General features: G+C 38.9%; 3 protein-coding genes across 4 annotated transcripts in view; 2 read left to right on the forward strand and 1 right to left on the reverse strand.

Annotated features, from left to right (window-relative positions):
- Positions 1 to 2,863, forward strand: part of aifm2 (AIF family member 2, ferroptosis suppressor) — an 8,503-nt gene extending 5,640 nt beyond the window's left edge. For both annotated transcript variants that reach the window (XM_087802690.1, XM_087802691.1), the window contains exon 10: positions 2,314 to 2,863. In XM_087802690.1, the coding sequence (XP_087658816.1) occupies position 2,314 (1 nt within the window). In that variant the 3' untranslated portion in view covers positions 2,315 to 2,863. The remainder of the gene's footprint in view (positions 1 to 2,313) is intronic.
- Positions 69 to 4,094, reverse strand: LOC148069037 (very long chain fatty acid elongase 6-like). Its single transcript, XM_087802694.1, has 4 exons — positions 3,149 to 4,094; positions 1,968 to 2,099; positions 886 to 1,037; positions 69 to 821 (listed from the first exon to the last, which is right to left on the reverse strand). The coding sequence occupies exons 1-4, from the start codon at positions 3,436 to 3,438 to the stop codon at positions 406 to 408; spliced, it is 990 nt and encodes a 329-aa protein (XP_087658820.1). The 5' UTR covers positions 3,439 to 4,094; the 3' UTR covers positions 69 to 405.
- A 1,412-nt stretch (positions 4,095 to 5,506) lies between these two features.
- On the forward strand, positions 5,507 to 26,494 carry LOC148069038 (PH and SEC7 domain-containing protein 1-like). The gene is made up of 18 exons (XM_087802681.1): positions 5,507 to 5,643; positions 6,032 to 7,785; positions 8,031 to 8,124; positions 9,030 to 9,486; positions 10,520 to 10,772; positions 11,629 to 11,846; positions 12,713 to 12,907; positions 12,964 to 13,044; positions 13,155 to 13,261; positions 17,160 to 17,218; positions 17,302 to 17,391; positions 17,830 to 17,873; positions 18,818 to 19,002; positions 19,068 to 19,138; positions 19,189 to 19,346; positions 19,410 to 19,554; positions 24,733 to 24,876; positions 25,915 to 26,494. Exons 2-18 carry the CDS (start codon positions 6,088 to 6,090, stop codon positions 26,248 to 26,250), a joined length of 4,335 nt encoding a protein of 1,444 aa, XP_087658807.1. The 5' UTR covers positions 5,507 to 5,643; positions 6,032 to 6,087; the 3' UTR covers positions 26,251 to 26,494.
- The last annotated feature ends 23 nt before the right edge of the window (positions 26,495 to 26,517 follow it).

Consider the following 26,517-nt stretch of genomic DNA (forward strand, 5'->3'; position numbering starts at 1 on the left):
TGAGTTCTTCTACTAGAGCAGCTCAGAATCCTGGCTGCAGAGTTTTGTATTACAACACACATGCGAAACAAATTTGAAACTTTTATTTTCATGTATAAAAAAAATGGCAGAGATGACATTCAACTTTTGTCGTTGCGGAAACGGGGAACTTAGAGTCAAAATAAATTGTTATAACCTTGTTTTTTCAGCTCGAGGTAAGAGTTACAACCGTGACAGAGAGTTTGCTGGTAAAACATTTCTTCTCAATTCATCTCAAACTGATTCGTTTTTATTCTTCAATAAATAGAAATCGTACGTCACATAAATGAACTTCATTCAGAAATAAATAACAATAAATAAATAACCGAAAGCGTGGTTTCCATGGCGTCCACGGGGGGGGGGGGAAGGTGGAGGGGGGCGGACGAGTTAGGCCGTCTTGGCGTGCGGCCGCAGGTACGACTGGTAGAAGAAGTGGGCGAAGAGCAGCAGGTAGCTCAGGTACATGAGCCCCCCCCACACGATGTTGTCCAGGTTGGACGGACAGTCCGCGTGCTGCATCCAACGGAACACCAGCACGCTGACGGTGATGCCCATCGCCATCTGGGCGATCTGGGCGCTGGTGATGAGGGCGGCGCACGGGCGTGGCACCCGCAGCCCGGCGGCGCGCACCACGTAGTAGCTGTACATCAGCGCGTGCACGCTGTAGTTCATGGTCATGAACCAGCCGCCGCCCGCGATCATGTCTTTGTAGGAGTACCAGGAGTAGAGCAGCACGGTGATGTGATGGTACCAGTGCAGGAAGATCAGCTTCTGCTTCCTCAGCACGATGAACGCCGTGTCGCCTGAAAGAAAGGAAACCCACGTTAGCGACCGGGACGCGTGTCACGATGTGGATTCAACGCTTACCGAGTTCGGGCGCTTTGCTCAGGACGAAGGCGTAGCTCCAGAATTTGGTGACGGGGCCGTAGTAGAAGCTCTGGTCACAGATGGACTGCTTGAAGCCCCCGGTCTTCAGAACATGGAACATATAGGAACCCGACCGGATCGCGCCGATGATGCTGCAGGAAGAAGTTTTGTTTCAATAACAGGATCTGGCGCTCGTTTGCTTAATAAATTATTTCTTAATTCAGCAAAACATCTTCAAACCTAAACCGTGGCCCTCAGAACAGCTTTGGTTCAGGTTCAACTTTAAATCTGGAAACACTGACTCCAGGAATAGTTCTTCACATTCTATCCCTTTTCCTATGATCTTTGCACTTTGTTTGTTTGCTTGCATTTTGTTCTTGTTTTGAAAGAAACTTCCATTGTCTACTGTGAACCCAATTTCCCGAAGATCTCTAGAGGGATTAAGAAAGTCTATAGTGTCTATCTATAGTATCCATCTATCCATCCATCTATCATCTAACTATCACTCTATCCATCTATCGCTCTGTCTATCTACAGTAAGTAAGTAAGTAAGTAATATTTATTTATATAGCGCTTTTCCAGACCAGGGTCACAAAGCGCTTAAACAATCAAAACAATACTCAATAAAGTATATACTTTAAAGGTCAAGATAAAACTGATAACAACACAGGAGTTCCAGAAAATCAAGGAAAAGCCTGAACAAATAGTTTAATCAGTTACAAACAGTATCTATCTATCTATAAATGCATAGTAAAATAATGTATATATATACATTGTTATTTAATTAAATGTATTTTATCCGTTACTTAATGTGCCCACTTTAATAGAATTTCTATTATTTAATCTCATTTTATTAATGTCATTTATTGGATTCATTTAATTCTATAATGTCGTCGCCACTAAAAAAACAACCTATGTCGGCAAAAAAATGCTCATTCTTAAAATGTATGGATTTGTTCTAAAGACCCTCGTCTTATTGATTTAAACATGAAGCAGCAAAACACTTTTTAACTTTTCATTTTCTAAGAGGTTCTTTGCACAAACGCCACAAACAAACAAAGAAATAAAAAGGTAGTTGTTACCTGAAGATGGCCAAACTCAGCGACCAGAGAACGAGAGGCAGCCGCAGATTCATCTTCTCTCGCCGCCTCATGTACTGTTGACCCCCGAACACCAGGATGACGTAGAGGATGCTGAAGAGAAAAGATCTGCCCCTGGAAAGAGAAGAGGAATTTTTTTAGATCCGTAAAAGTCGCCTCATCCACGAGACGACTCCAAGAATTGTTCGTTTAAACCGGTTTAATGTTGTGGTTTTCTTTCCTGAAAGGCTTCATTGTCTGTGTTTATTCAATATAATTAAAAAGCTATTGTAAAAATAGATGTAACCCATGTGGAAACTGATGTTAACTCTTGGTCTCCTCCCTACAGACCCGTGAACTAATGACCCCCGACCTGAAGATCCAGCCTGTGCTCGAGAACATGAACTCAACATTACAAAGAACATTCCACGGCGACTGGTTTCTGGTTCCGGCGACTCTTGCTCAAGAAATAGTTTATGTTCTCCTTTTACGAGTTTCAACCATTTTTTTTTTAAAGAGAAACTGTCAACGGTATTGATCTGTAGTTTGAAACTGGTTTGGGTGGAGGAACCAGATGTGTGAGATGCCTCAACCCCCGAGAGTGATGTCAGGGACACACCTGAGCTACCTGTTCGCACAGTGTGACGCAATTTAATCTCACAATTTCTTATTGTCAATTCCAATATATATATATATAAAACAATCTCGTTTTTATTTGTTCAGGCTTTTCCTTGATTTTCTGGAACTCCTGTTGTGTTATCAGTTTTATCTTGATCTTGATCTTGAATATTGTTTTGATTGTTTAAGCGCTTTGTGACCCTGGTCTGGAAAAGCGCTATATAAATACAAATTACTAACTTACTTACTTATAGTTGTATTAAAAGTGACTCTAACCTTCAGATTCGTACTTTTCCTCTTGTGTTTGTTGCCCTTTTTGTTTGCAATGCTCAGATTTAAATGTCTTTAAACAGAATTTTTTTTAAATGGTAAAAATTTGGGGGATTTTAATGCCGAACGGTTTTTCCGTTCTCGACTATTTACATTACAGATGTTTAGACCACCTGTGAGCACGTGAGATCTTAAAACACACGTCGCTCAGGCTACAGTTGTCAGGTCGCAAAACTCTCCAAAAATACAGATTCTCCGAGGCGCCTTGAACGCAGCACCAACGCGGGTCCACTCACCAATGCTCCTGCATCCACCGCATCGCGCTCCGCTCGTCGAACCCTCGCTCGAAGGCGAACTGCGAGAGCTCGAAGTAGGTCCTGTTGTCCTCCATCATGTCCATGGCGAGCGACTCTAGCCCGCGTTCATCCGAGGGCCAGGTTATCAATACCTGGGGAAGGGGCGTGGCCACGTGGAGGGCGCGGCCAACGTGAGTCAAATCTCTGGGATTGATGTCTGGGAGTTTCAGGGGGTTTGGTTTTTGTAAATCGAGAGTGATGGTGTTTTTTTTCCTGAGGTTACATACCATAGTTTCACTGCTGAAACTAAAGAAAATAAAATCTAAATATTGTTTTTACAGAATTTATTTTCGGTTTTTACGGACTAAAGGTGTTGATAGAGAATCCAAAACCAGGTCCATATAATCCAAATAAACAGATGTTTTAAAGCGTATTTTTATTTAACCCAAAGCAAGTTTATTTTGCATTTAAATAAAATTATTTTAAAAAAAAATCCACGTGAAAAAATATATTTTCCGTAATATTTATATTTTTATACATTTATTTTCAATATAGGGCAAAAATCTACCCCACATTTTTAATCCGCATGTGTCAAACGTGTCCACTCTCGTCCCGTCGTGACGTCAACCGCCCGCCGTCGTGACGTCACGTGAGCGAAGCGGAAGTCTCCTTGGAGAAGGTAAACTTGCGTCACTCAGTAAAAACAGTAGGGAAATAGAGTCGTGGAGGACGGCTTACGGTTCTGGTTCCGTTCGGCCGGCTGCTGAGAGAGATGGGTCAGCGGGGGGAACCGGTCCCGGTGTCCGGGCGTCTCACCCTTTTCTCGGGTCACTAGAGGCGTCGAACCGCCTCTGGAGGTGAGTCAGACAACAGGCTGAACTAGTCATTATCTGAGGGTTCACACTTCTCTGTCAGTTTGCTGTCACTTCCTCGAAACTACCGTGCACGCAGGTGTGTCTTTTATTATTATTTATTGTTATCTTTAATAAGTAAAATCACATTTTGAATCCGTAGTTTGGTTCGTTTATTTCCGACAAACTTCGTTCTTTCGCGGCGTTGAAGCTGTTTGACAGCGAACCACAGGTAGGTTGAGGTGCACGTTTGTTTGTTTTGTTTTTAAGTTTATTTATATACAACAAACATGTCTGATTTACAGTAAAGAGGAGTTGAAATCGGATCAATGAAAGTTCAATCATTCAAAGTATGCATTGAAGACAAAAACAAACAAAACAACAAATGTTTTTGCAGTAAATTCGTTATGAAAGTCTAAATATTCTTTATTTATTCCGCTTTTTGTTTTATATACCATGTGCTTGAAATACAGTCTTCCTGAAATCGAAAGGTCAATCAGATATAACTCATGCAAAGAATCATGGGATTGATAAAGCACCACCCTGAGTTTACAACCCCGTCTGCCCTGTTGGACTATCTGTCTTTCCTGGACTATCTGTCTTTCCTGGACTATCTGTCTTTCCTGGACTATCTGTCTTTCCTGGACTATCTGTCTTTCCTAAACACTGATCTGAAGGCTGAGTGGACTTTTTCAAGACTGGAAGAAAAAGCAGCCAAGTTCTACCCGTGCAGGACACATTTCTCGCCAGACGAATCACGGCAACACGACCAGAAACACTTGCTCAAGGGACCCGTCTGCGTCTTCTGAAGCCGGATGAGATGTTTCAAGCATGGGAATCTCTGCCGTCGTGTGTTTATGTTTGGACAAACCTCAGAACCCGAGACCGAGACGACGGCAAATCCCTACAAAACACTAATTAAGTTTGAAACGGTGTCGCAGGACATCGATCGACATCGGGATTTAAACGGTGCTCTTGGAAGATGAAGATGAAGATGATGGAACAGTTTTTTTTGAGAATGAAGTGAGAATGTTGGCGATGAACTGGTCTCTTGGAACCCGGGACACATTCTTTCAGGACACGATCTGAGCTGTGACTATAAAGTGAAGTAGAAACTATTGTTCATTTGGAAACAGGAACAGAAAGCACTTCATAGAGAAGTTTCCTGGAAAACGAGGGAGTACCCTCGATAAAGTGGCATTTCTCAACATCCTCATCGAAACCAGCGATACTTGACTCATCTGAGAACAAAAATATACTTGAGGAGAAAACGTAAGAGGAATCATCTGGACGATGGAGCAACACCGGAGTGGAGCAGTACTCCGAGGCACGGGATACACTCTGAGAACCTGGAGACCATCTGGGACCACCTTTTTAAACCTGTGGTTTTAAAACACCCGCGTCCGTCTGTGCTGCTGTAGGTTGTACTTTCTCTTTCAGACTTCATGTGTATGGAAGGAGCCGGTAGGGGAGGGATGAAGATCAGTAATGAGGAGGAGGAGGAGGAGGAGGAGGAGGCTGGACACTGATCAGCTGACTGCAGACAACAAGTGTTCACACAGAGAGAGAGAGAGAGAGAGAGAGAGAGGCGGAGAGACGGAGAGGTGGAAGTTTCCACGGCAACGCAGAGGATCTCTGTAGCAGGTGAATTATGATTTGTACGACCGTTACCTCCGTGTTAATCTTTGTGTGATTCACGTCCGAGAGACTTTTTACCGTCTTTTCGTGTGATTTGTTTGTGTGTGTGTGTGTGTGTGTGTGTGTGTGTGTGTGTGTGTGTGGGGGGGGGAGTAGCACCGGCAGGAGGGTAAATCCTATTAGTGTCCAGGAAAGTACTGATCTGTTTGTACCTGGTGTGTGTGCACATGCACCCGTGTGCACGCTTGTGTGTCAGTTAAACTCTGAGCTGCCTTTAGTTTATTCCCAGGAGGTATTTTTAAGCCACTTCCACAACACGCCCGTCACAGTGTCCTGACTTGGCTCTCGAGCAAAGAGACTAATGTTCGGCTAATGTCTCTTGTTTGTGCCGCAGGTTCGAACGCCTACTTATCACGCTGTCCTCGAGGACAACCGGGGAGACCTCCTAGCATGACACCCGCCGGCAAAGTCCTGCACCTGTACGTGGAAGTCCGGCCCGTGGCGGAGGAGCAAGGACCGCGTCCGCGGCCTCTCCCGTGCCCCAGTGACCCCCCTTACTCCCGAAGACCCTCGTCGCCTTTCAGCTTGACCCACAGCCCGGAACCGTCACCCGTGGCCCAGCGCCGGACAGTAGGCGGAGCCAATAGATTTCCATCCCACCAGACCCACAAGCAGGATCCGACCGCTCTGCCGGGCCAGAACCCGGACCGGTTTGAGGAGTTACTCCAGTCTCTGATTGACCCCACCAGTGACCACCACTCGGAACCGGGGAGAGAACCTGCATCGCCATTTTCAACTCCTTCAAGAGGACCCACCAGCCCCTGCGGGTTCTCGCCGGTACCAGTGCACAGGGGTCCAGACGGGAACACTTCTGTGGTGACCTATGGCTACATCGAGAAGGCTAATGTTAGCCGCCGCAGCTCTGCATGTCAAGGTGACCTTGACCCAGAGCTGCCCAGATATAAAAGACACAGTGAACCGTTTGCTTCTCAGAAGCATGTCGGCCCGGTGTCCAAATGTCCCTCGCCTCATCTTCAGGGGGCCATACGTGACGCCGTGGCATGGGGGGCCACTTGCAAGGCCCTCGAGGAGTTTGGATCGCCGGAATTGCGTCGCCGGTTCGGGAGCAGGAGTCCAGAACGCTTCAGTCCGAGCCTCCCTCGTCAGGCTCCCCCGAGCCAATCCTGGCGCGGGTCACCCGTCCAACCGCGCGGGACCCTCACCCTGCCGTCCAGACCCGTCCCCCGAGAGCCCGACTGGTCGGCCTCAACCAACGGACTCCCGCGTAGCCCGGCCTCGGACCGGTTGAGCGTCCACTCCAATGCTCTGGACGTGAACCAGAGGACGACCCGGTACCGGGATGAGAGGTCCCACTCTGGTTCCAGACACATCGCCACCGTCACAAGTCCAACCCTCCCCAGCTACAGGTCTTGGCGTCCAACCAATGAAGATACTTGGAATTCTTACTATCCAGGCGGTGGATCCCCCGCGGCGTCCAACAGGGCTCTGTACTCGTCACCAGAGCGTTTCACTGGTGAGACCAGGAGCCCCATGTCTCCAGTTGGGTCTCCTAGACAGAGCTTCTCCTCCGCCTCCTCTCGCATGGACCCGCCCGGGTCTGAGAGTCCGAAGATCGGCCCCTTCTTCAGGGAGCCCCCGCCCTACACGCACCTCTACGGTCCGGACCCCCAGCGACGCCAGAGCCATACGCTCTCGCCAGGCGGACCAAACTCCCAGCTCGCCGTGCCTCCCTGGAGAAGTTACAGCTCCCCGGCGTCGCCCGCCATCCCGGCCCGGCTGCTGCACCCGGCCGCGTCCCCGTCCCCGGTCCTGGACCCCCGTCAACAGCACATCTCGGCGAGAAATATGGAAGGTTCGCACCGAAGCCAGCCGGTCCATCTGAGCGGGAGGACGACGGAGCCGAGGCAGGCCTTCAACGAGAGGGTCCTGCAGAGGGGACCGGGTCCGGACCAGGGAAGCGTGAAAAGCACGGTCCAGTCAAGAGCCACAACCGGAGCCGGGGTTCTGAAGAATCAGGGCACCGGGCCCCAGACCAGGGCAGGAGGAGGAGGAACGTTGTCTCACAGCTCCAGTGGTGTCACAGGAAGTCTCTCCCCAGAAGCTTCCGGTCATGACACCCCGGGAACGGTGTGTGTCTTTTAGATCTTACTGTGTACCAACGTTGACTCTGCCCTCGCATGTAAAGGTCTAACATGTCGGGCAGAGGGGGTCAAAGGTCACACCTGGTTTAATTACACTATGATAACAATATTAATTGGCTTAGATTTAAGATTTTCAAATAGTACTTTCAAAAATGATGTCGTTGCTGTTTAATACCAGATTTATGTGATTTTTTGTTTTGTTGTGTTACATTTGTTTGGTTGTGTTGACAGAGTGACAGAACGACGGCGACCCGATCGCAAAAGATCGCTCAGGCGAAGTGGGCTTTTCTGTTCGGAGAGGAGACGGAACATCGTCATAGCAACGGTACCGTTTATCAAACCGTCTTGTCAGTCAAACCCATGTTTTTCATCAACCACTAGTTTTGGCTACTTTAAGTCAATCGTATCGGTTTGAAGTGTATACGTTAATTTGAATTTTATTTAAAGTGTAAAATCATAACACAGTTATCTCAAGACACTCAGTTTAACTAAGACTATATTTGGAGAAAATAAAAACTGATCAATGAGTGAATCACAGTGGGGCAGAAATCTGGAGCAGAACCAGACTGTGTCGATGGCCTCCTGCTGTGACCGGCTGGGAGGCAGGATGGGGGGGGGGGATGATGGATAAAGAGTAGAGCGAGGGAGGATACAGTGAGAGAAAGATGAGTGTGAAGTATCTGAGAAGTACTACTGTGGAAGTATGTCAGTGCCATCAGTATATTGAATACTTGAGTTCAATAATTGATAGTTTACCAGAAGAGAACTGAGCTTCTATATTGAACTTTAGCCAATAGCTTGACTGTTATATTTTTGTGTTCAATATAAAAGGCTTTAAAAAATATTGAATTTAGAAAATATAGGTTTTTGGGTTATTGGAATTATAGCATTAAGTTATTCTAAAAAAAAAAAAGGATTCAAACTTTTAAAATAGAAATTGTAGAATTCAATTGTTCAAAGGATATGACGATAAATGATGAAATGCATTCAAAAGAATATAAAGTTTCAACATTTGTAATGATAAATGTAATGATATTAATGATATTTTCATGGCACTGATAAACTTCCAGACGCCACAGGTCGACGCAAATTCGAGCTTCAACCACTCAAATCAAAAATAATGAAGCAGGCGTCACCACTTCACACATCATGTTCCCTTAACGGTCAAAACACTCAGTATTTGTTGAGAAAAGTTTCCGTTCGATTGTAACGATGGTCTGCTTCTCACAGAGAGTCCGGTCAACAGTGCAGCCGCACCTTCTCCCGCCGCTCAGAACCGGCTCCAGGCGAGGTCGGCCCACCAGGAGGTCCGGCAGATCGAGGTGGAGCTGCTGACCGCCGACCGGAGGAGCTCCGCCCCGAGGTCCGGCATCATCCGCCGCACCATCAAGTACTCGGAGACGGACCTGGACGCCGTGCCGCTGCGCTGCTACCGCGAGACGGACCTGGACGAGGTGATGCGGGCGGAGGCGGAGTCGGCGGACGAAGCAGACTCGGCCTTCGGGAGCAACCGCAGCAGCGCCTTAGGAAACTGCAGCTTCAGTCCCGCGTCCTCGGCACCGGGACCGCACCGGGACCAGGAGCGCCAGGAGGAGGTGGTCAGCTGGGCCAGCGTTCGCATGCAGGGAGACCAACAGAGGCAGCGAGCGAACGACGATGATGACGTGTTCAGTCTTCTGCTGCACAGGTGAGACCTACACCTGTGAATTTAACATTTAAAATGTTGAAAATGTTTAATTGAAATGTTGTTTTTTAAAGGATTGAATTAAAAAATACAGTTAAATTTAATATTTAATGTATTGAAAGGTTGAATTTGTTTTTAATGAACTATAAAAATGTAATATTTTCCTAAAAGAACATTTAAAAAAATCTTTTTACTTAATTTGTAGCCTTTTAAATTCAATATAAAGTTCTGTGCTGTGTCTCAAATCACATACTAGCGTACTCAAAGTTAGTATTTTTAGTGCGTCTCAATTCTTAGTATGCGAATTTAGTGCTCCATGCACACTAAATTGGCATACTAACACGCCCACAAAACTGAGGATGGTTCGATGGAAACTAACCACACTAAACGGCTCCATCTTAGTGACGTTTTAAACAGAAGTTACGTCATATATACAGTATATATATATATATATATATATGCATATATATTCATATACTTACAGGTGTATTTTCCGCAGCAGTACGAGGATGACACGTCTTCGCTGCTGATACCAGCTTAAATATCTCGCAAATATTTTGATTCTCATATTTCTTCTTTATTTCTTTTTTCCAAAGTTGCAGAACTTGCTGCCAGCAGGTGGCGATAGCGTTCAAACAGCTGGTTGCAACATCGTTAAATAGAAGTAGAAGAAGAAGCTGTCGTGTGATTTCCGGTTAGTGTGTAGCAGCAGAGTACACTAAACTGATGCATACTAACTTCTAGTATACTAAGAGTAGTATGCGATTTGAGACACAGCACTGGTATTATAGTGCTACCATTTTAAACTTATTTAATTATTAAAAAATAGCACATTAAACTAATAAAACATTTTTTGGAATTCAATTATTTAGAAAAAAAAAGATCTTTCATTATATAAATAAATGAATTCAATGATAAAATAAACATCTAATGCGTAAAAAAACCTAATAAATTCCAAGTTTTAACATCTAAAATGTTCAATATTCTGCTGTCACTGAGATGTACATCATAATTCATCAAGAAACAACACTCACAGGAAGGTGGAGTCCGTGGATAGTGGCCTGAAGTCTCCTCTGGTGGTCGGTGGTCCCAAGTCTCCGCTGCCCGTCGACTCTCCCAACAAACCTTCTGACCACATGGACTCGTTCAGCCGGCACTTTGAAACCATCATGGAGTCTCATCGGGCCAAAGGAACGTCCTACAGCAGCCTGGACAGTGTTGACCTTCTGACCACCGGCTCCACCCCGGTCTTCACCTTCGACCTGCCCACGCTGACACCTGAGATACAGGTGAGGGGTCTGGACAAGTCGGGCGTAACTAGTGGCCTGGCAGTGATGATGATGAAGATGATGAAGATGATGATGTTTAAGAAGATGATGATAAAGATGTTGAAGATGATTATCAAGATGAAGATGAAGATGAAGATGATTAAGATGTTAAAGCTGATGATGAAGCTGATGATGACGATGATTATGATGATGATGATGAAGATGACAGAGATGTTGAAGATGATGAGGATGATGATGATGAAGATGACAGAGATGATGATGAAGATGAAGATGTTAAAGCTGATGATGAAGATGATGATGATGATAAAGATGTTAAAGCTGATGATGAAGATGATGATGATGAAGATGTTAAAGATGTTGAAGGTGATGATGAAGACGATGATGATGAAGATGACAGAGATGTTGAAGATGATGATGATGATGATAAAGATGTTAAAGCTGATGTTGAAGAGGATGATGATGAAGATGATGATGATGATGATGATGATAAAGATGTTGAAGCTGATGATGAAGATGATAAAGATGTTGAAGCTGATGATGAAGAAGATGATGATGATGATGATGATGATGATAAAGATGTTAAAGCTGATGTTGAAGAGGATGATGATGATGACGGAGATGTTGAAGACGATGATGATGATGATGATGATGATGAAGATGACAAAGACGTTGAAGCTGATGTTTAAGATGATGATGATGATGATGATGTTGTAGCTGATGATAAAGAAGATGAAGATGATAAAGATGTTGAAGTTGATGATAAAGATGATGATGAAGCTGATGATGATGATAATGATGAAGAAGATGAAGATGTTCTTCCGTAATATTGACGCTGAAGGTCTTTGTGCTCCTGCAGAGCCGGATCTGTGAGAGCGCCAAGCAGATCATGGACCTGAGCTTCGCTCCGCTGGTTGGACCCGAAGACTCCAACTCCACTCAGACGTCTCGTTCAGAACTGACGCTCAGCGTCTCTGCAGCAGAACCAGCCGTGGACGAGGATCCGGAGCAGAAGACGGAGTCGTGTCTTCGCTTCCAGAAGGCCAGCTCTGTGCCGGCGCTCAACTGCGACCAGAGGTCAGTGTTGACCTGCATTATAGTGTGTATGGAAGTACATCAGTGCCTTCTTATTATTGAACTCTTATTATTTAACTTAACGTTTCAAATGTTTTTTTTATTGAAATGTTTTGATGTTTTTTTAGCATTTTTTTTAAACAATCACATTCAATAATTTATATCTTGAAAAGTTGAATTTTTGTTTTGAAAACGTATAAAATAGTTTTTTTTACCAAATAGACAGATTTTCTGATTAAAATAATAATAATAAATGGTTATGGATTGTATTAATCTGTTCAATTCAATATCAAAATGTTGGTATAATAGTTTCCATGAATTTAATGTAATTAAATACCAAAAAAAACTTTTAATAAAAAAGATTTTAAAAGAATACTGTATTTTGACACGATAGACACGTAAAAGCTTTTTTAGGTCCATGAGTTTGTTCTCATCAGATCCACTGTAGTCCAGCAACGTCACCTAGAAGATTTACTAGCAAACCTTCAAAACCTTGATAGAGTTCATACAAAACTCTGCAGCCAGAATTCTGAGCCGTTCTAGTAGAAGAACTCACATTTCACCTTCAAACTCTTCACTGGCTGCCAGTTTCTTTCAGGATCAATTTTAAAATTCTGGTTCTTACTTTCAGATCTATTCATGGTCAGACCTTCCATCAGTGATCTGATCCAGACTTACACCCCAGATTCTCTGAGACTCCTGTGTTTGTCTCGGGGTTATCCTGACCTTTTAAGTATATATTTTATTGGGTATTGTTTTGATTGTTTAAGCGCTTTGTGACCCTGCTTTAGAAAAGTGCCATAAAATATTACTTAATTACGTTCTTGAAGCCAAATGAAAGAACGACAAGTTTGGCGTCTCGTCCACAGGAAGTGTCCGGTGATCCCGGAGCTGCTGGTCCCTCAGGCCGACGTGGCGGCGCGTCTGGCTCACGGCGGCGGCAGCGACGACTCGCTGGCGAACGGCTGGAAGCCCGACCGACAGGCGGCGCGCCGGCTCTCCAAGCGTCTCTACGAGCTCGACGGGTTCAGGAAGTCCGACGTGGCCCGACACCTGAACAGGAAGTGCGTAGCTTGAATTACAAGCGCTAGCGTGTAGCTTACTCTGTGTTTCTCTGCAGTAACGACTTCAGCCACATGGTGGCGGAAGAATACCTGAGCCACTTCGACTTCTCGGGTCTGGACGTGGACGCGGCGCTGAGGTCGGTTCCTCCTTCGACCCGATGTCGATGTTAACGACGTGCACGTGACATTAATGCTAACGTGGCTAATGCTAATGACGCGAGCTAACGCACTAACCTTGTTTGATCAGGAAACTTCTGAGTCGGTTCGCTCTGATCGGAGAAACTCAGGAGCGAGAGAGAGTCCTGTCGCACTTTTCTAGAAGATTCCTGCAGAGTCACCCGGAGACCAGTCAAGGTTCCTGCACCATCAGTCCTTTTGGTTACCTGTCTTTGTTTACCTGTCTTACTTTTGTCTACCTGTCTTATGTTTGTTTACCCGTTTTATGTTTGTTTACCCGTCGTACGTTTGTTTACCTGTCTTACGTTTGTTTACCCGTCTTACGTTTGTTTACCTGTCTTACGTTTGTTTACCCGTCTTGCGTTTGTTTACCCGACTTACGTTTGTTTACCCGTCTTACGTTTGTTTACCTGTCTTACGTTTGTTTACCTGTCTTATGTTTGTTTACCTGTCTTACGTTTGTTTACCCGTCTTACGTTTGTTTACCTGTCTTACGTTTGTTTACCCGTCTTACCCGTCTTGCGTTTGTTTACCCGACTTACGTTTGTTTACCCGTCTTACGTTTGTTTACCTGTGTTACGTTTGTTTACCCGTCTTATGTTTGTTTACCTGTGTTACGTTTGTTTACCCGTCTTACGTTTGTTTACCCGACTTACGTTTGTTTACCCAACTTACGTTTGTTTACCCGTCTTACTTTTGTTTTCCCGTCTTACGTTTGTTTTCCCGACTTACGTTTGTTTACCCGTCGTACGTTTGTTTACCCGTCTTACGTTTGTTTACCCGTCGTCATTTGTTTACCTCTTTGTTTACCCGTCTTACGTTTGTTTACCCGTCTTACGTTTGTTTACCCGTCTTACGTTTGTTTACCCGTCGTCATTTGTTTACCTCTTTGTTTACCCGTCTTACGTTTGTTTACCCGTCTTACGTTTGTTTACCCGTCTTACTTTTGTTTACCTGTTTGTTTACCCGTCTTACGTTTGTTTACCTGTTTGTTTACCCGTCTTACGTTTGTTTACCCGTCGTACGTTTGTTTACCCGTCTTACGTTTGTTTACCCGTCGTCATTTGTTTACCTCTTTGTTTACCTGTCGTACGTTTGTTTACCCGTCTTATGTTTGTTTACCCGTCGTCATTTGTTTACCTCTTTGTTTACCCGTCTTACGTTTGTTTACCCGTCTTACGTTTGTTTACCCGTCTTACTTTTGTTTACCTCTTTGTTTACCCGTCTTACGTTTGTTTACCCGTCTTACGTTTGTTTACCCGTCTTACGTTTGTTTACCCGTCTTGCGTTTGTTTACCCGACTTACGTTTGTTTACCTGTCTTACGTTTGTTTACCCGTCTTGCGTTTGTTTACCCGTCTTACGTTTGTTTACCTGTCTTACGTTTGTTTACCCGTCTTGCGTTTGTTTACCCGACTTACGTTTGTTTACCCGTCTTACGTTTGTTTACCTGTCTTACGTTTGTTTACCTGTCTTATGTTTGTTTACCTGTCTTACGTTTGTTTACCCGTCTTACGTTTGTTTACCTGTCTTACGTTTGTTTACCCGTCTTACCCGTCTTGCGTTTGTTTACCCGACTTACGTTTGTTTACCCGTCTTACGTTTGTTTACCTGTGTTACGTTTGTTTACCCGTCTTATGTTTGTTTACCTGTGTTACGTTTGTTTACCCGTCTTACGTTTGTTTACCCGACTTACGTTTGTTTACCCAACTTACGTTTGTTTACCCGTCTTACTTTTGTTTTCCCGTCTTACGTTTGTTTTCCCGACTTACGTTTGTTTACCCGTCGTACGTTTGTTTACCCGTCTTACGTTTGTTTACCCGTCGTCATTTGTTTACCTCTTTGTTTACCCGTCTTACGTTTGTTTACCCGTCTTACGTTTGTTTACCCGTCTTACGTTTGTTTACCCGTCGTCATTTGTTTACCTCTTTGTTTACCCGTCTTACGTTTGTTTACCCGTCTTACGTTTGTTTACCCGTCTTACTTTTGTTTACCTGTTTGTTTACCCGTCTTACGTTTGTTTACCTGTTTGTTTACCCGTCTTACGTTTGTTTACCCGTCGTACGTTTGTTTACCCGTCTTACGTTTGTTTACCCGTCGTCATTTGTTTACCTCTTTGTTTACCTGTCGTACGTTTGTTTACCCGTCTTATGTTTGTTTACCCGTCGTCATTTGTTTACCTCTTTGTTTACCCGTCTTACGTTTGTTTACCCGTCTTACGTTTGTTTACCCGTCTTACTTTTGTTTACCTCTTTGTTTACCCGTCTTACGTTTGTTTACCCGTCTTACGTTTGTTTACCCGTCTTACGTTTGTTTACCTGTTTGTTTACCCGTCTTACGTTTGTTTACCCGTCTTACGTTTGTTTACCTGTTTGTTTACCCGTCTTACGTTTGTTTACCTGTCTTACGTTTGTTTACCCGTCTTACGTTTGTTTACCTGTTTGTTTACCCGTCTTACGTTTGTTTACCCGTCTTAAATTTGTTTACCTGTTTGTTTACCCGTCTTACGTTTGTTTACCCGTCGTACGTTTGTTTACCCGTCTTACGTTTGTTTACCCGTCGTCATTTGTTTACCTCTTTGTTTACCTGTCGTACGTTTGTTTACCCGTCTTATGTTTGTTTACCCGTCGTCATTTGTTTACCTCTTTGTTTACCCGTCTTACGTTTGTTTACCCGTCTTACGTTTGTTTACCCGTCTTACTTTTGTTTACCTGTTTGTTTACCCGTCTTACGTTTGTTTACCCGTCTTACGTTTGTTTACCTGTTTGTTTACCCGTCTTACGTTTGTTTACCTGTCGTACTTTTGTTTACCTGTTGGTTTACCCGTCTTACGTTTGTTTACCCGTCTTACGTTTGTTTACCTGTTTGTTTACCCGTCTTACGTTTGTTTACCTGTCGTACGTTTGTTTACCCGTCTTATGTTTGTTTACCCGTCGTCATTTGTTTACCTCTTTGTTTACCCGTCTTACGTTTGTTTACCCGTCTTGCGTTTGTTTACCCGTCTTACTTTTGTTTACCTGTTTGTTTACCCGTCTTACGTTTGTTTACCTGTTTGTTTACCCGTCTTACGTTTGTTTACCTGTCGTACGTTTGTTTACCCGTCTTATGTTTGTTTACCCGTCGTCATTTGTTTACCTCTTTGTTTACCCGTCTTGCGTTTGTTTACCCGTCTTACTTTTGTTTACCTGGTTGTTTACCCGTCTTACGTTTGTTTACCCGTCTTACATTTGTTTACCCGACTTACGTTTGTTTACCCGTCTTACGTTTGTTTACCCGTCTTACGTTTGTTTACCTGTCTTTCCTATGGAGGTTTATCAGTGTTGAATGTTGTGATCATTAATGAAATGTATTATATATATTTTATTTGAATGATTTCTATATTGAAAGGTTGGATTTTTTTTGGTCAAATACTTGTTGTATTTAATTTTCTTACTTTTTTTTACATTTGAAAAAACATTTTTAAAGTTAAACTTTTTAATGTCCTGGATCTATGAATTCAATGTTGATATCGTTGTGCCGCCAGAAAATACTGAATTTTAAATCATGTATTCTTGAATTATTGGATTGGAAAATCAAACTAAATGTAAAAAAAACTATTTTCTATTAAATTATTCAATAATTAAGTAATTCAACCTTTTGATATAGAATGTATTGATTTCAATTGTTCAAAAATACACATTTTGTGAGTAAATAAAGTAAATTTCAATTAAAAAAAATGTTAAATTCAACCAATATTCTGACGACACTGATGAACTTCTACACTATTTATAACCCTTTTAACTATAATTGATGACCTTTTGATCTGCCTGCGAGAGCAGAGGTGAGGTGACGCCCCGATACTAGGGGGTGACCTCGATACTCGACCCTTGATACTCGCTTTCATTGAGATGATTCGCTTCCTTTTGGTGTCAACAGTCCTTGAACAAGAACTAGAGAGTCCTGTTAGAACCAGAAGCGCTTTATTAAGTTACGTAATGTGTAAATGTGTATATAAATGTATATATAAATGTATATATAAATGTATATATAAATGTGTACATATATATACTTTTCTTAACCTGTGATCTTCTTCACAGACAGTGTCCACACTCTGACTTGTGCCCTCATGTTGTTAAACTCTGATCTCCATGGAAACGTGAGCAACTCTTCACCTTAGCTATAGTGTATATTATATATATATATAATAACACTTTGAACTGTAACTATGTGTTTGTGTAGAATGTGGGGAAGAGGATGTCGTGCCATCAGTTCATCTCAAACCTGGACGGTCTCAACGACGGGAAAGACTTTCCTAAAGAACTGCTCAAGGTTTGGCTGATTCACATGCTAATGCTAATGCTAATGCTAACTAGCTAACATTGACTAACTTTGAAAACAGACTTTGCAAGTTAATCAAAAACAAAGATAGTATCGTTGACTGTCTCTCTCAGAAAATAAATGCTACATTTGTTGTTGTTTTTTTTATATAATTATTCTTTGCATCCTTTTTAATTTCTAAGATGTCAATCATTTTCTACAGAAACAAACTAAATTGTATTTTCTGTATTTAAAAGGAACATTTTAAACTGAAGTTGTCTCTGCTTTTATAGAATCTATAAAAGTATATTTGCACCTGATCTGCTGCAGTTAGACGTGAGACAGAAGAGAGAGAAAATTAAACATTAAAATATTGTTTTAACTTGAATTCTTTCCACAAAGATTCCTGCTTTAAAGTTTGATTGTTGATGAAAACTCTCTTGTGTACAGAATCTCTACAGTTCCATCAAGAATGAGAAACTGGAGTGGACTGTGTATGTTTACACACACACACACACACACACACACACACACACACACACACACACACACACACACACACACATACACATACACATACACATACACATACACATTCACACCTACACACACACACCTACACATACACATTCACACCTACACACACACACCTACACACACACCTACACATACACACCTACACACACACACCTACACACACACACACCTACATCTACACACACACCTACACACCTTCACACACACCTACACACCTTCACACACACTCACACACACACATAAACACGCACCTACACACGCACCTACACACACACACACACCTACACACACATGCACACACACACACACCTACACACACACACACACACACACACACATGCACACACACACAAACAGGCACACGTAAAACTTAATTTAATATTGTAAAACTTTGGGAAAATTACACATTTTTAACACTGGTGTTACACTTTAATACACTTGATTAAATATCATAACTTTGATTATTACTCGTCATATAAAGTATTTCTGGTGTTTGACTTTAAAATAAACCTAAACACAGAGCAAGGAAGGAAGGACCATAAATGGTCGTCGTTGAAATTAATAGATACAATTATGTATTTTTGTTGATGATTAGTGCTTTTTCTGTTTATTCATACATTTATTTATTTATACATGTTTTTTTACTTTATTTGTGTATTTATAGATGAATTCAAGGCAGCAGTAGATGATCATCACGGGCCGAACTATAAATTCATTAATACTTTAATGTTGAAATAAAAAAATACATAAATAATTCAATGAACAAACAACTTAGAAATGTCACCGTTCTTTGACCAAAATAAAGTCAATCATCTGTTTATTTAGACGTTCTTGTTTCTTCACACGTTTATTTGTATAAACACATGTATTTATTGATAATTAACTTGTTTTTCTCCGTCAGTGATGAGGAGGAGCTGATGAAGTCTTCCTCGGACCTGCTGGACTCCAGAACCGACCTGGCCTCACACACCCTGAAGAGGTTCGGAACCAGACGGCACCCGCTGGTGGCCCAGCAGTCCGACGAGGAGGTCTTCAAAAGCGGCTTCCTGGTCCGCAAAGTCCACGCCGACCTGGACGGGAAGAGGAGTGAGTGAACGGAACCCCGCCTTCAAGGTCAAGAACCTTCTAGAACCTCCTCTCTTTTGTTCCAGCGCCGCGAGGACGCCGAGGCTGGAGGTCTTTCTACGTGGTGCTGCGGGGGATGGTGCTCTACCTGCAGAAGGTACGCCATCACGTGACCGCGGGGCGGGAGAGTAACGGCTTGTCTCGCAGGACGAGTTCCGGGCGGAGCGCGAGCTGAGCGAGGAGGACGTGAAGAACGCCGTGTCCATCCATCACTCGCTCGCCCTGAGGGCCGCCGACTACCACAAGAGGCCCAACGTGTTCTACCTGCGCACGGCGGACTGGAGGGTCTTCCTGCTGCAGGCGCCGTAAGCCCCGCCCCCCTCGCCGCCAGCGCCGCAGGGACTCTGAGCGTCTGCTGTCGTCCGCAGGAGCTCGGAGCAGATGCACTCGTGGATCACACGCATCAACGTGGTGGCGGCCATGTTCTCGGCGCCGCCGTTTCCCGCCGCCATCGGCTCCCAGAGACGCTTCACTCGACCTCTGCTGCCGGCGTCCAACACCAAGCTGTCCCTGGTGGGTTTAGATCGGCGCCGATATTGATGATAATAACACATTTTTTACACTGTTTTTACACTTGAATACACAATAAATATCATACGACTTTGATAATAACACATTTTTTACACTGTTTTTACACTTCAATACACAGTAAATATCATACGACTTTGATAATAACACCTTTTTTACACTTGAATACACAATAAATATCATAAGACTTTGATAATAACACATTTTTTACACTGTTTTTACACTTGAATACACAATAAATATCATAAGACTTTGATAATAACACATTTTTTACACTGTTTTTACACTTGAATACACAATAAATATCATAAGACTTTGATAATAACACATTTTTTACACTGTTTTTACACTTGAATACACAATAAATATCATAAGACTTTGATAATGACACATTTTTTACACTGTTTTTACACTTGAATACACAGTAAATATCATACGACTTTGATAATAACACATTTTTTACACTGTTTTTACACTTGAATACACAATAAATATCCTAAGACTTTGATAATAACACATTTTTTACACTGATGTTACACTTGAATACACAATAAATATCATAAGACTTTGATAATAACACATTTTTTACACTGTTTTTACACTTGAATACACAATAAATATCATAAGACTTTGATAATTACACATTTTTTACACTGTTTTTACACTTGAATACACAATAAATATCATAAGACTTTGATAATAACACATTTTTTACACTGTTTTTACACTTGAATACACAATAAATATCATAAGACTTTGATAATAACACTGTTTTTACACTGTTTTTACACTTGAATACACAATAAATATCATAAGACTTTGATAATAACACATTTTTTACACTGTTTTTACACTTGAATACACAATAAATATCATAAGACTTTGATAATAACACATTTTTTACACTGTTTTTACACTTGAATACACAATAAATATCATAAGACTTTGATAATTACACATTTTTTACACTGATGTTACACTTGAATACACTATTAAATATCATAACTATTTGATAATAACACATTTTTTACACTGATGTTACACTTGAATACACTATTAAATATCATAACTATTTGATAATAACACATTTTTTACACTGATGTTACACTTGAATAAAGTTGATTAAATATCATAGGACTTTGATAATTACACATTTTTTACACTGATGTTACACTTGAATACACTATTAAATATCATAACTATTTGATAATAACACATTTTTTACACTGATGTTACACTTGAATAAAGTTGATTAAATATCATATGACTTTGATAATAACACATTTTTTACACATTTTTTACACTTGAATACACAATAAATATCATAAGACTTTGATAATAACACATTTTTTACACTTGAATACACAATAAATATCATAAGACTTTGATAATAACACATTTTTTACACTGTTTTTACACTTGAATACACAATAAATATCATAAGACTTTGATAATTACACATTTTTTACACTGTTTTTACACTTGAATACACAATAAACATCATAAGACTTTGATAATAACACATTTTTTACACTGTTTTTACACTTGAATACACAATATCATAAGACTTTGATAATAACACATTTTTTACACTGTTTTTACACTTGAATACACAATATCATAAGACTTTGATAATAACACATTTTTACACTGTTTTTACACTTGAATACACTATTAAATATCCTAAGACTTTGATAATAACACATTTTTTACACTGTTTTTACACTTGAATACACAATAAATATCATACGACTTTGATAATAACACATTTTTTACACTGTTTTTACACTTGAATACACAATAAATATCATACGACTTTGATAATAACACATTTTTTACACTGTTTTTACACTTGAATACACAATAAATATCATAAGACTTTGATAATAACACATTTTTTACACTGTTTTTACACTTGAATACACAATAAATATCACAAGACTTTGATAATAACACATTTTTTACACTGTTTTTACAATTGAATACACTATTAAATATCATAAGACTTTGATAATAACACATTTTTTACACTGTTTTTACACTTGAATACACAATAAATATCATAAGACTTTGATAATTACACATTTTTTACACTGTTGTTACACTTGAATACACTATTAAATATCCTAAGACTTTGATAATAACACATTTTTTACACTGTTTTTACACTTGAATACACAATAAATATCATAAGACTTTGATAATTACACATTTTTTACACTGTTGTTACACTTGAATACACTATTAAATATCCTAAGACTTTGATAATAACACATTTTTTACACTGTTTTTACACTTGAATACACAATAAATATCATAAGACTTTGATAATTACACATTTTTTACACTGTTTTTACACTTGAATACACAATAAATATCATAAGACTTTGATAATAACACATTTTTTACACTGTTTTTACACTTGAATACACAATAAATATCATAAGACTTTGATAATAACACATTTTTTACACTGGTGTTACACATGAATACACTATTAAATATCATAAGACTTTGATAATAACACATTTTTTACACTGTTTTTACACTTGAATACACAATAAATATCATAAGACTTTGATAATAACACATTTTTTACACTGTTTTTACACTTGAATACACAATAAATATCATAAGACTTTGATAATGACACATTTTTTACACTGTTTTTACACTTGAATACACAATAAATATCATAAGACTTTGATAATAACACATTTTTTACACTGTTTTTACACTTGAATACACTATTAAATATCATAAGACTTTGATAATAACACATTTTTTACACTTGAATACACAATAAATATCATAAAACTTTGATAATAACACATTTTTTACACTGTTTTTACACTTGAATACACAATAAATATCATAAGACTTTGATAATAACACATTTTTTACACTGTTTTTACACTTGAATACACAATAAATATCATAAGACTTTGATAATAACACATTTTTTACACTGTTTTTACACTTGAATACACTATTAAATATCCTAAGACTTTGATAATAACACACTTTTTAAGTATTTCTGGTGTTTGACTTTGATAAACCTAAAGCGAGGAAGGAAGGACCATAAATGGTCGACGTTAAAATGTTGAAATAAATAAATAAAATTATGTATTTTTGTTGACAACTAGTGCTTTTTCTGTTTATATTATATTTTTTCCTTATTTCAGCATTTATTTATTTATACATTATATTATAAATATTCAATTTAGAAAATCTATGTTTAAATTAATAGAGTTATGATATTAAACTGTTTTAAAAAATCATTAATATTGTAAATATTTATTTTTATTTGTTTTAAATCTTTCACTGTAGAAATATTTAATTTAATGAATCGACCAAAACAAATTCAACCTTTCAGTAAAGAAGTTGCTGAGGTCGATAGTTCGACAATAATTAAATGTTTAAAAAAACTACATTTATAATTGTCTTGTCTTGACAACAGTCGGTGAAAAATGAAAGAAAGTAAATAATCAACAAATATATAAATATTTATATACCAAATCTTCTTCTATTGTTAAGTTCAACCCTTCAATGTTTGTGTGAAGAAGAACATGTAATATAATAATAATAATGTGTGTGTGAAGAAGAACATGTAATATAATAATAATAATAATAATGTGTGTGTGAAGAAGAACATGTAATATAATAATAATAATAATAATAATGTGTGTGTGAAGAAGAACATGTAATATAATAATAATAATAATAATAATAATGTGTGTGTGAAGAAGAACATGTAATATAATAATAATAATAATAATAATGTGTGTGTGAAGAAGAACATGTAATATAATAATAATAATAATAATGTGTGTGTGAAGAAGAACATGTAATATAATAATAATAATAATAATGTGTGTGTGAAGAAGAACATGTAATATAATAATAATAATAATAATAATGTGTGTGTGAAGAAGAACATGTAATATAATAATAATAATAATAATAATAATGTGTGTGTGAAGAAGAACATGTAATATAATAATAATAATAATAATAATGTGTGTGTGAAGAAGAACATGTCATATAATAATAATAATAATAATGTGTGTGTGAAGAAGAACATGTAATATAATAATAATAATAATAATAATAATAATGTGTGTGTGAAGAAGAACATGTAATATAATAATAATAATAATAATGTGTGTGTGAAGAAGAACATGTAATATAATAATAATAATAATAATAATAATAATGTGTGTGTGAAGAAGAACATGTAATATAATAATAATAATAATAATGTGTGTGTGAAGAAGAACATGTAATATAATAATAATAATAATAATAATGTGTGTGTGAAGAACATGTAATATAATAATAATAATAATAATGTGTGTGTGAAGAAGAACATGTAATATAATAATAATAATAATAATGTGTGTGTGAAGAAGAACATGTAATATAATAATAATAATAATAATAATAATGTGTGTGTGAAGAAGAACATGTAATATAATAATAATAATAATAATGTGTGTGTGAAGAAGAACATGTAATATAATAATAATAATAATAATAATGTGTGTGTGAAGAACATGTAATATAATAATAATAATAATAATGTGTGTGTGAAGAAGAACATGTAATATAATAATAATAATAATAATGTGTGTGTGAAGAAGAACATGTAATATAATAATAATAATAATAATAATAATGTGTGTGTGAAGAAGAACATGTACTATAATAATAATAATAATAATAATGTGTTTGTGAAGAAGAACATGTAATATAATAATAATAATAATAATGTGTGTGTGAAGAAGAACATGTAATATAATAATAATAATAATAATAATAATAATAATAATGTGTGTGTGAAGAAGAACATGTAATATAATAATAATAATAATAATAATGTGTGTGTGAAGAAGAACATGTAATATAATAATAATAATAATAATAATGTGTGTGTGAAGAAGAACATGTAATATAATAATAATAATAATAATAATGTGTGTGTGAAGAAGAACATGTACTATAATAATAATAATAATAATAATGTGTGTGTGAAGAAGAACATGTAATATAATAATACTAATAATACTAATAATAATAATGTGTGTGTGAAGAAGAACATGTAATATAATAATAATAATAATAATAATAATAATAATAATAATAATGTGTGTGTCTCCGCAGGACAAGCAGATCCAGTCCCACGAGAGCCGGTTCCGGGCGGTTTCCTCCGACTTGACCGAACTGTCGGCCGCCGCGCCGGAGCAGACGGTCAAAGGTCGTGAACTGGAGGAGCAGAAGCTGCGGCGGGAATACCTGGAGTTCGAGGTGAGGATGGAGTACCTGGAGTACCTGGAGGAGGAAGGAGTAGCTGTTGAAGTACATCAGTGTCATCAGAATAGTTTTATATAGATAGATAGATAGATATATGTGTTTGTGTGTGTATATATGTGTGTATTTATTTATATATATATATATATAGATGTGTATATGTGTGTATTTATTTATATATATATAGATGTGTATATGTGTGTGTGTATGTATGTGTACATATATGTGTGTATTTATGTATATATATATATATATATATAGATGTGTGTATTTATTTATATATATATATATATAGATGTGTATATATGTGTGTGTATGTATGTGTACATATATGTGTGTATTTATTTATATATATATATATATATATATAGATGTGTGTGTGTATGTATGTGTACATATGTGTGTATTTATTTATATATATATATATATATATAGATGTGTGTGTATTTTTTTATATATATACATACATACATACATACATGCATGTGTGCATATATGTGTGTGTATTTATGTATATACTATATATATATATATATAGATGTGTTTGTTTGTGTGTGTGTATATAGATGTGTATGTACTGTATGTATGTGTATATATATATATATATCATTGATCAAGAAATTAATGAAGTTTCATTTAGTTTTTTCCAATAATTAAAAAATAATGAATTGAATATGTAGTACAGTATAATACAGTATAAGTATAATACAGTATAATAGTATCAACATTTTCTATTACATTAAAAATGCTAAAAATTAAAACGTAACAAATTTAAACAAATATTTTTAATTGATTTATAAATATAATCCATTTGAATACGAATGTAAACATTATTATTTTAATTGAATTCAAATATAAATAAATATTTGAAAATATTGTAGTATTAAGACGTTTCAACATTTGAAACGTTAAATCGTTCAATATTCTGAAGACATTGATAAACTTCAACACAGAGTAACTAAGACAGGATGTGATCAGAGAGAAGTTACGAAGGTATGGATTCTTCTTCTTCATCTTCGAAACCATGTGACGCAGAAAACGCGCTTCGGCACCTACGCGATGCTGCTGCGAGCCAAGATGGCCGCCGGGGACGGAGATCTGGCAGCGTTCGAGTCGATGATATTGGAAGAAAATGGCCTCCAGCGGGCGCACTCCAGCCCCGCCCTGGAGCTGGACTCGCCCGTCAAGCACAAGACCGGAGGAGGGAAGAAGTCCAGCAGCCTCAAGGTCACCTCGACCAGGAGCCTAAGCTGGGGGGGCAAGAACCGGGCGGGGATCAAGAACGGGGTCACGTCCGGTACCGAGGTCGGGACCAAAAGTCAAGGCGAGCCACAGACGGAGGAACCATCGGAGCAGAAGCTTTCAGGATAAAAGCTTCAAGTTCCTTTTCCAAGAAGACGGGAGGTGGAGTCCTCGGGACGAACGCAACATTCCTTTTCATAATGTAGCTGCTGGCCAATCACGGAGCACTTTGTTCACAATGTGAGTCATGTGACCAGAGGTTCAGGTGTTCCAGAGACTTTTATTTATTTATTCACGTGACCTCGATGCTGCTGCTGCTCACACTAGTCGCAGATGTTTCCAGAACAATAATAAAAACTTGGAGAAACTTCTTCATCGACGCCGACGATCATTTTG

The sequence above is a fragment of the Callionymus lyra genome, chromosome 11, assembly GCF_982586985.1.
Source record: "Callionymus lyra chromosome 11, fCalLyr1.hap1.1, whole genome shotgun sequence".
In the NCBI taxonomy this organism is placed as follows: Eukaryota; Metazoa; Chordata; class Actinopteri; order Syngnathiformes; family Callionymidae; genus Callionymus; species Callionymus lyra.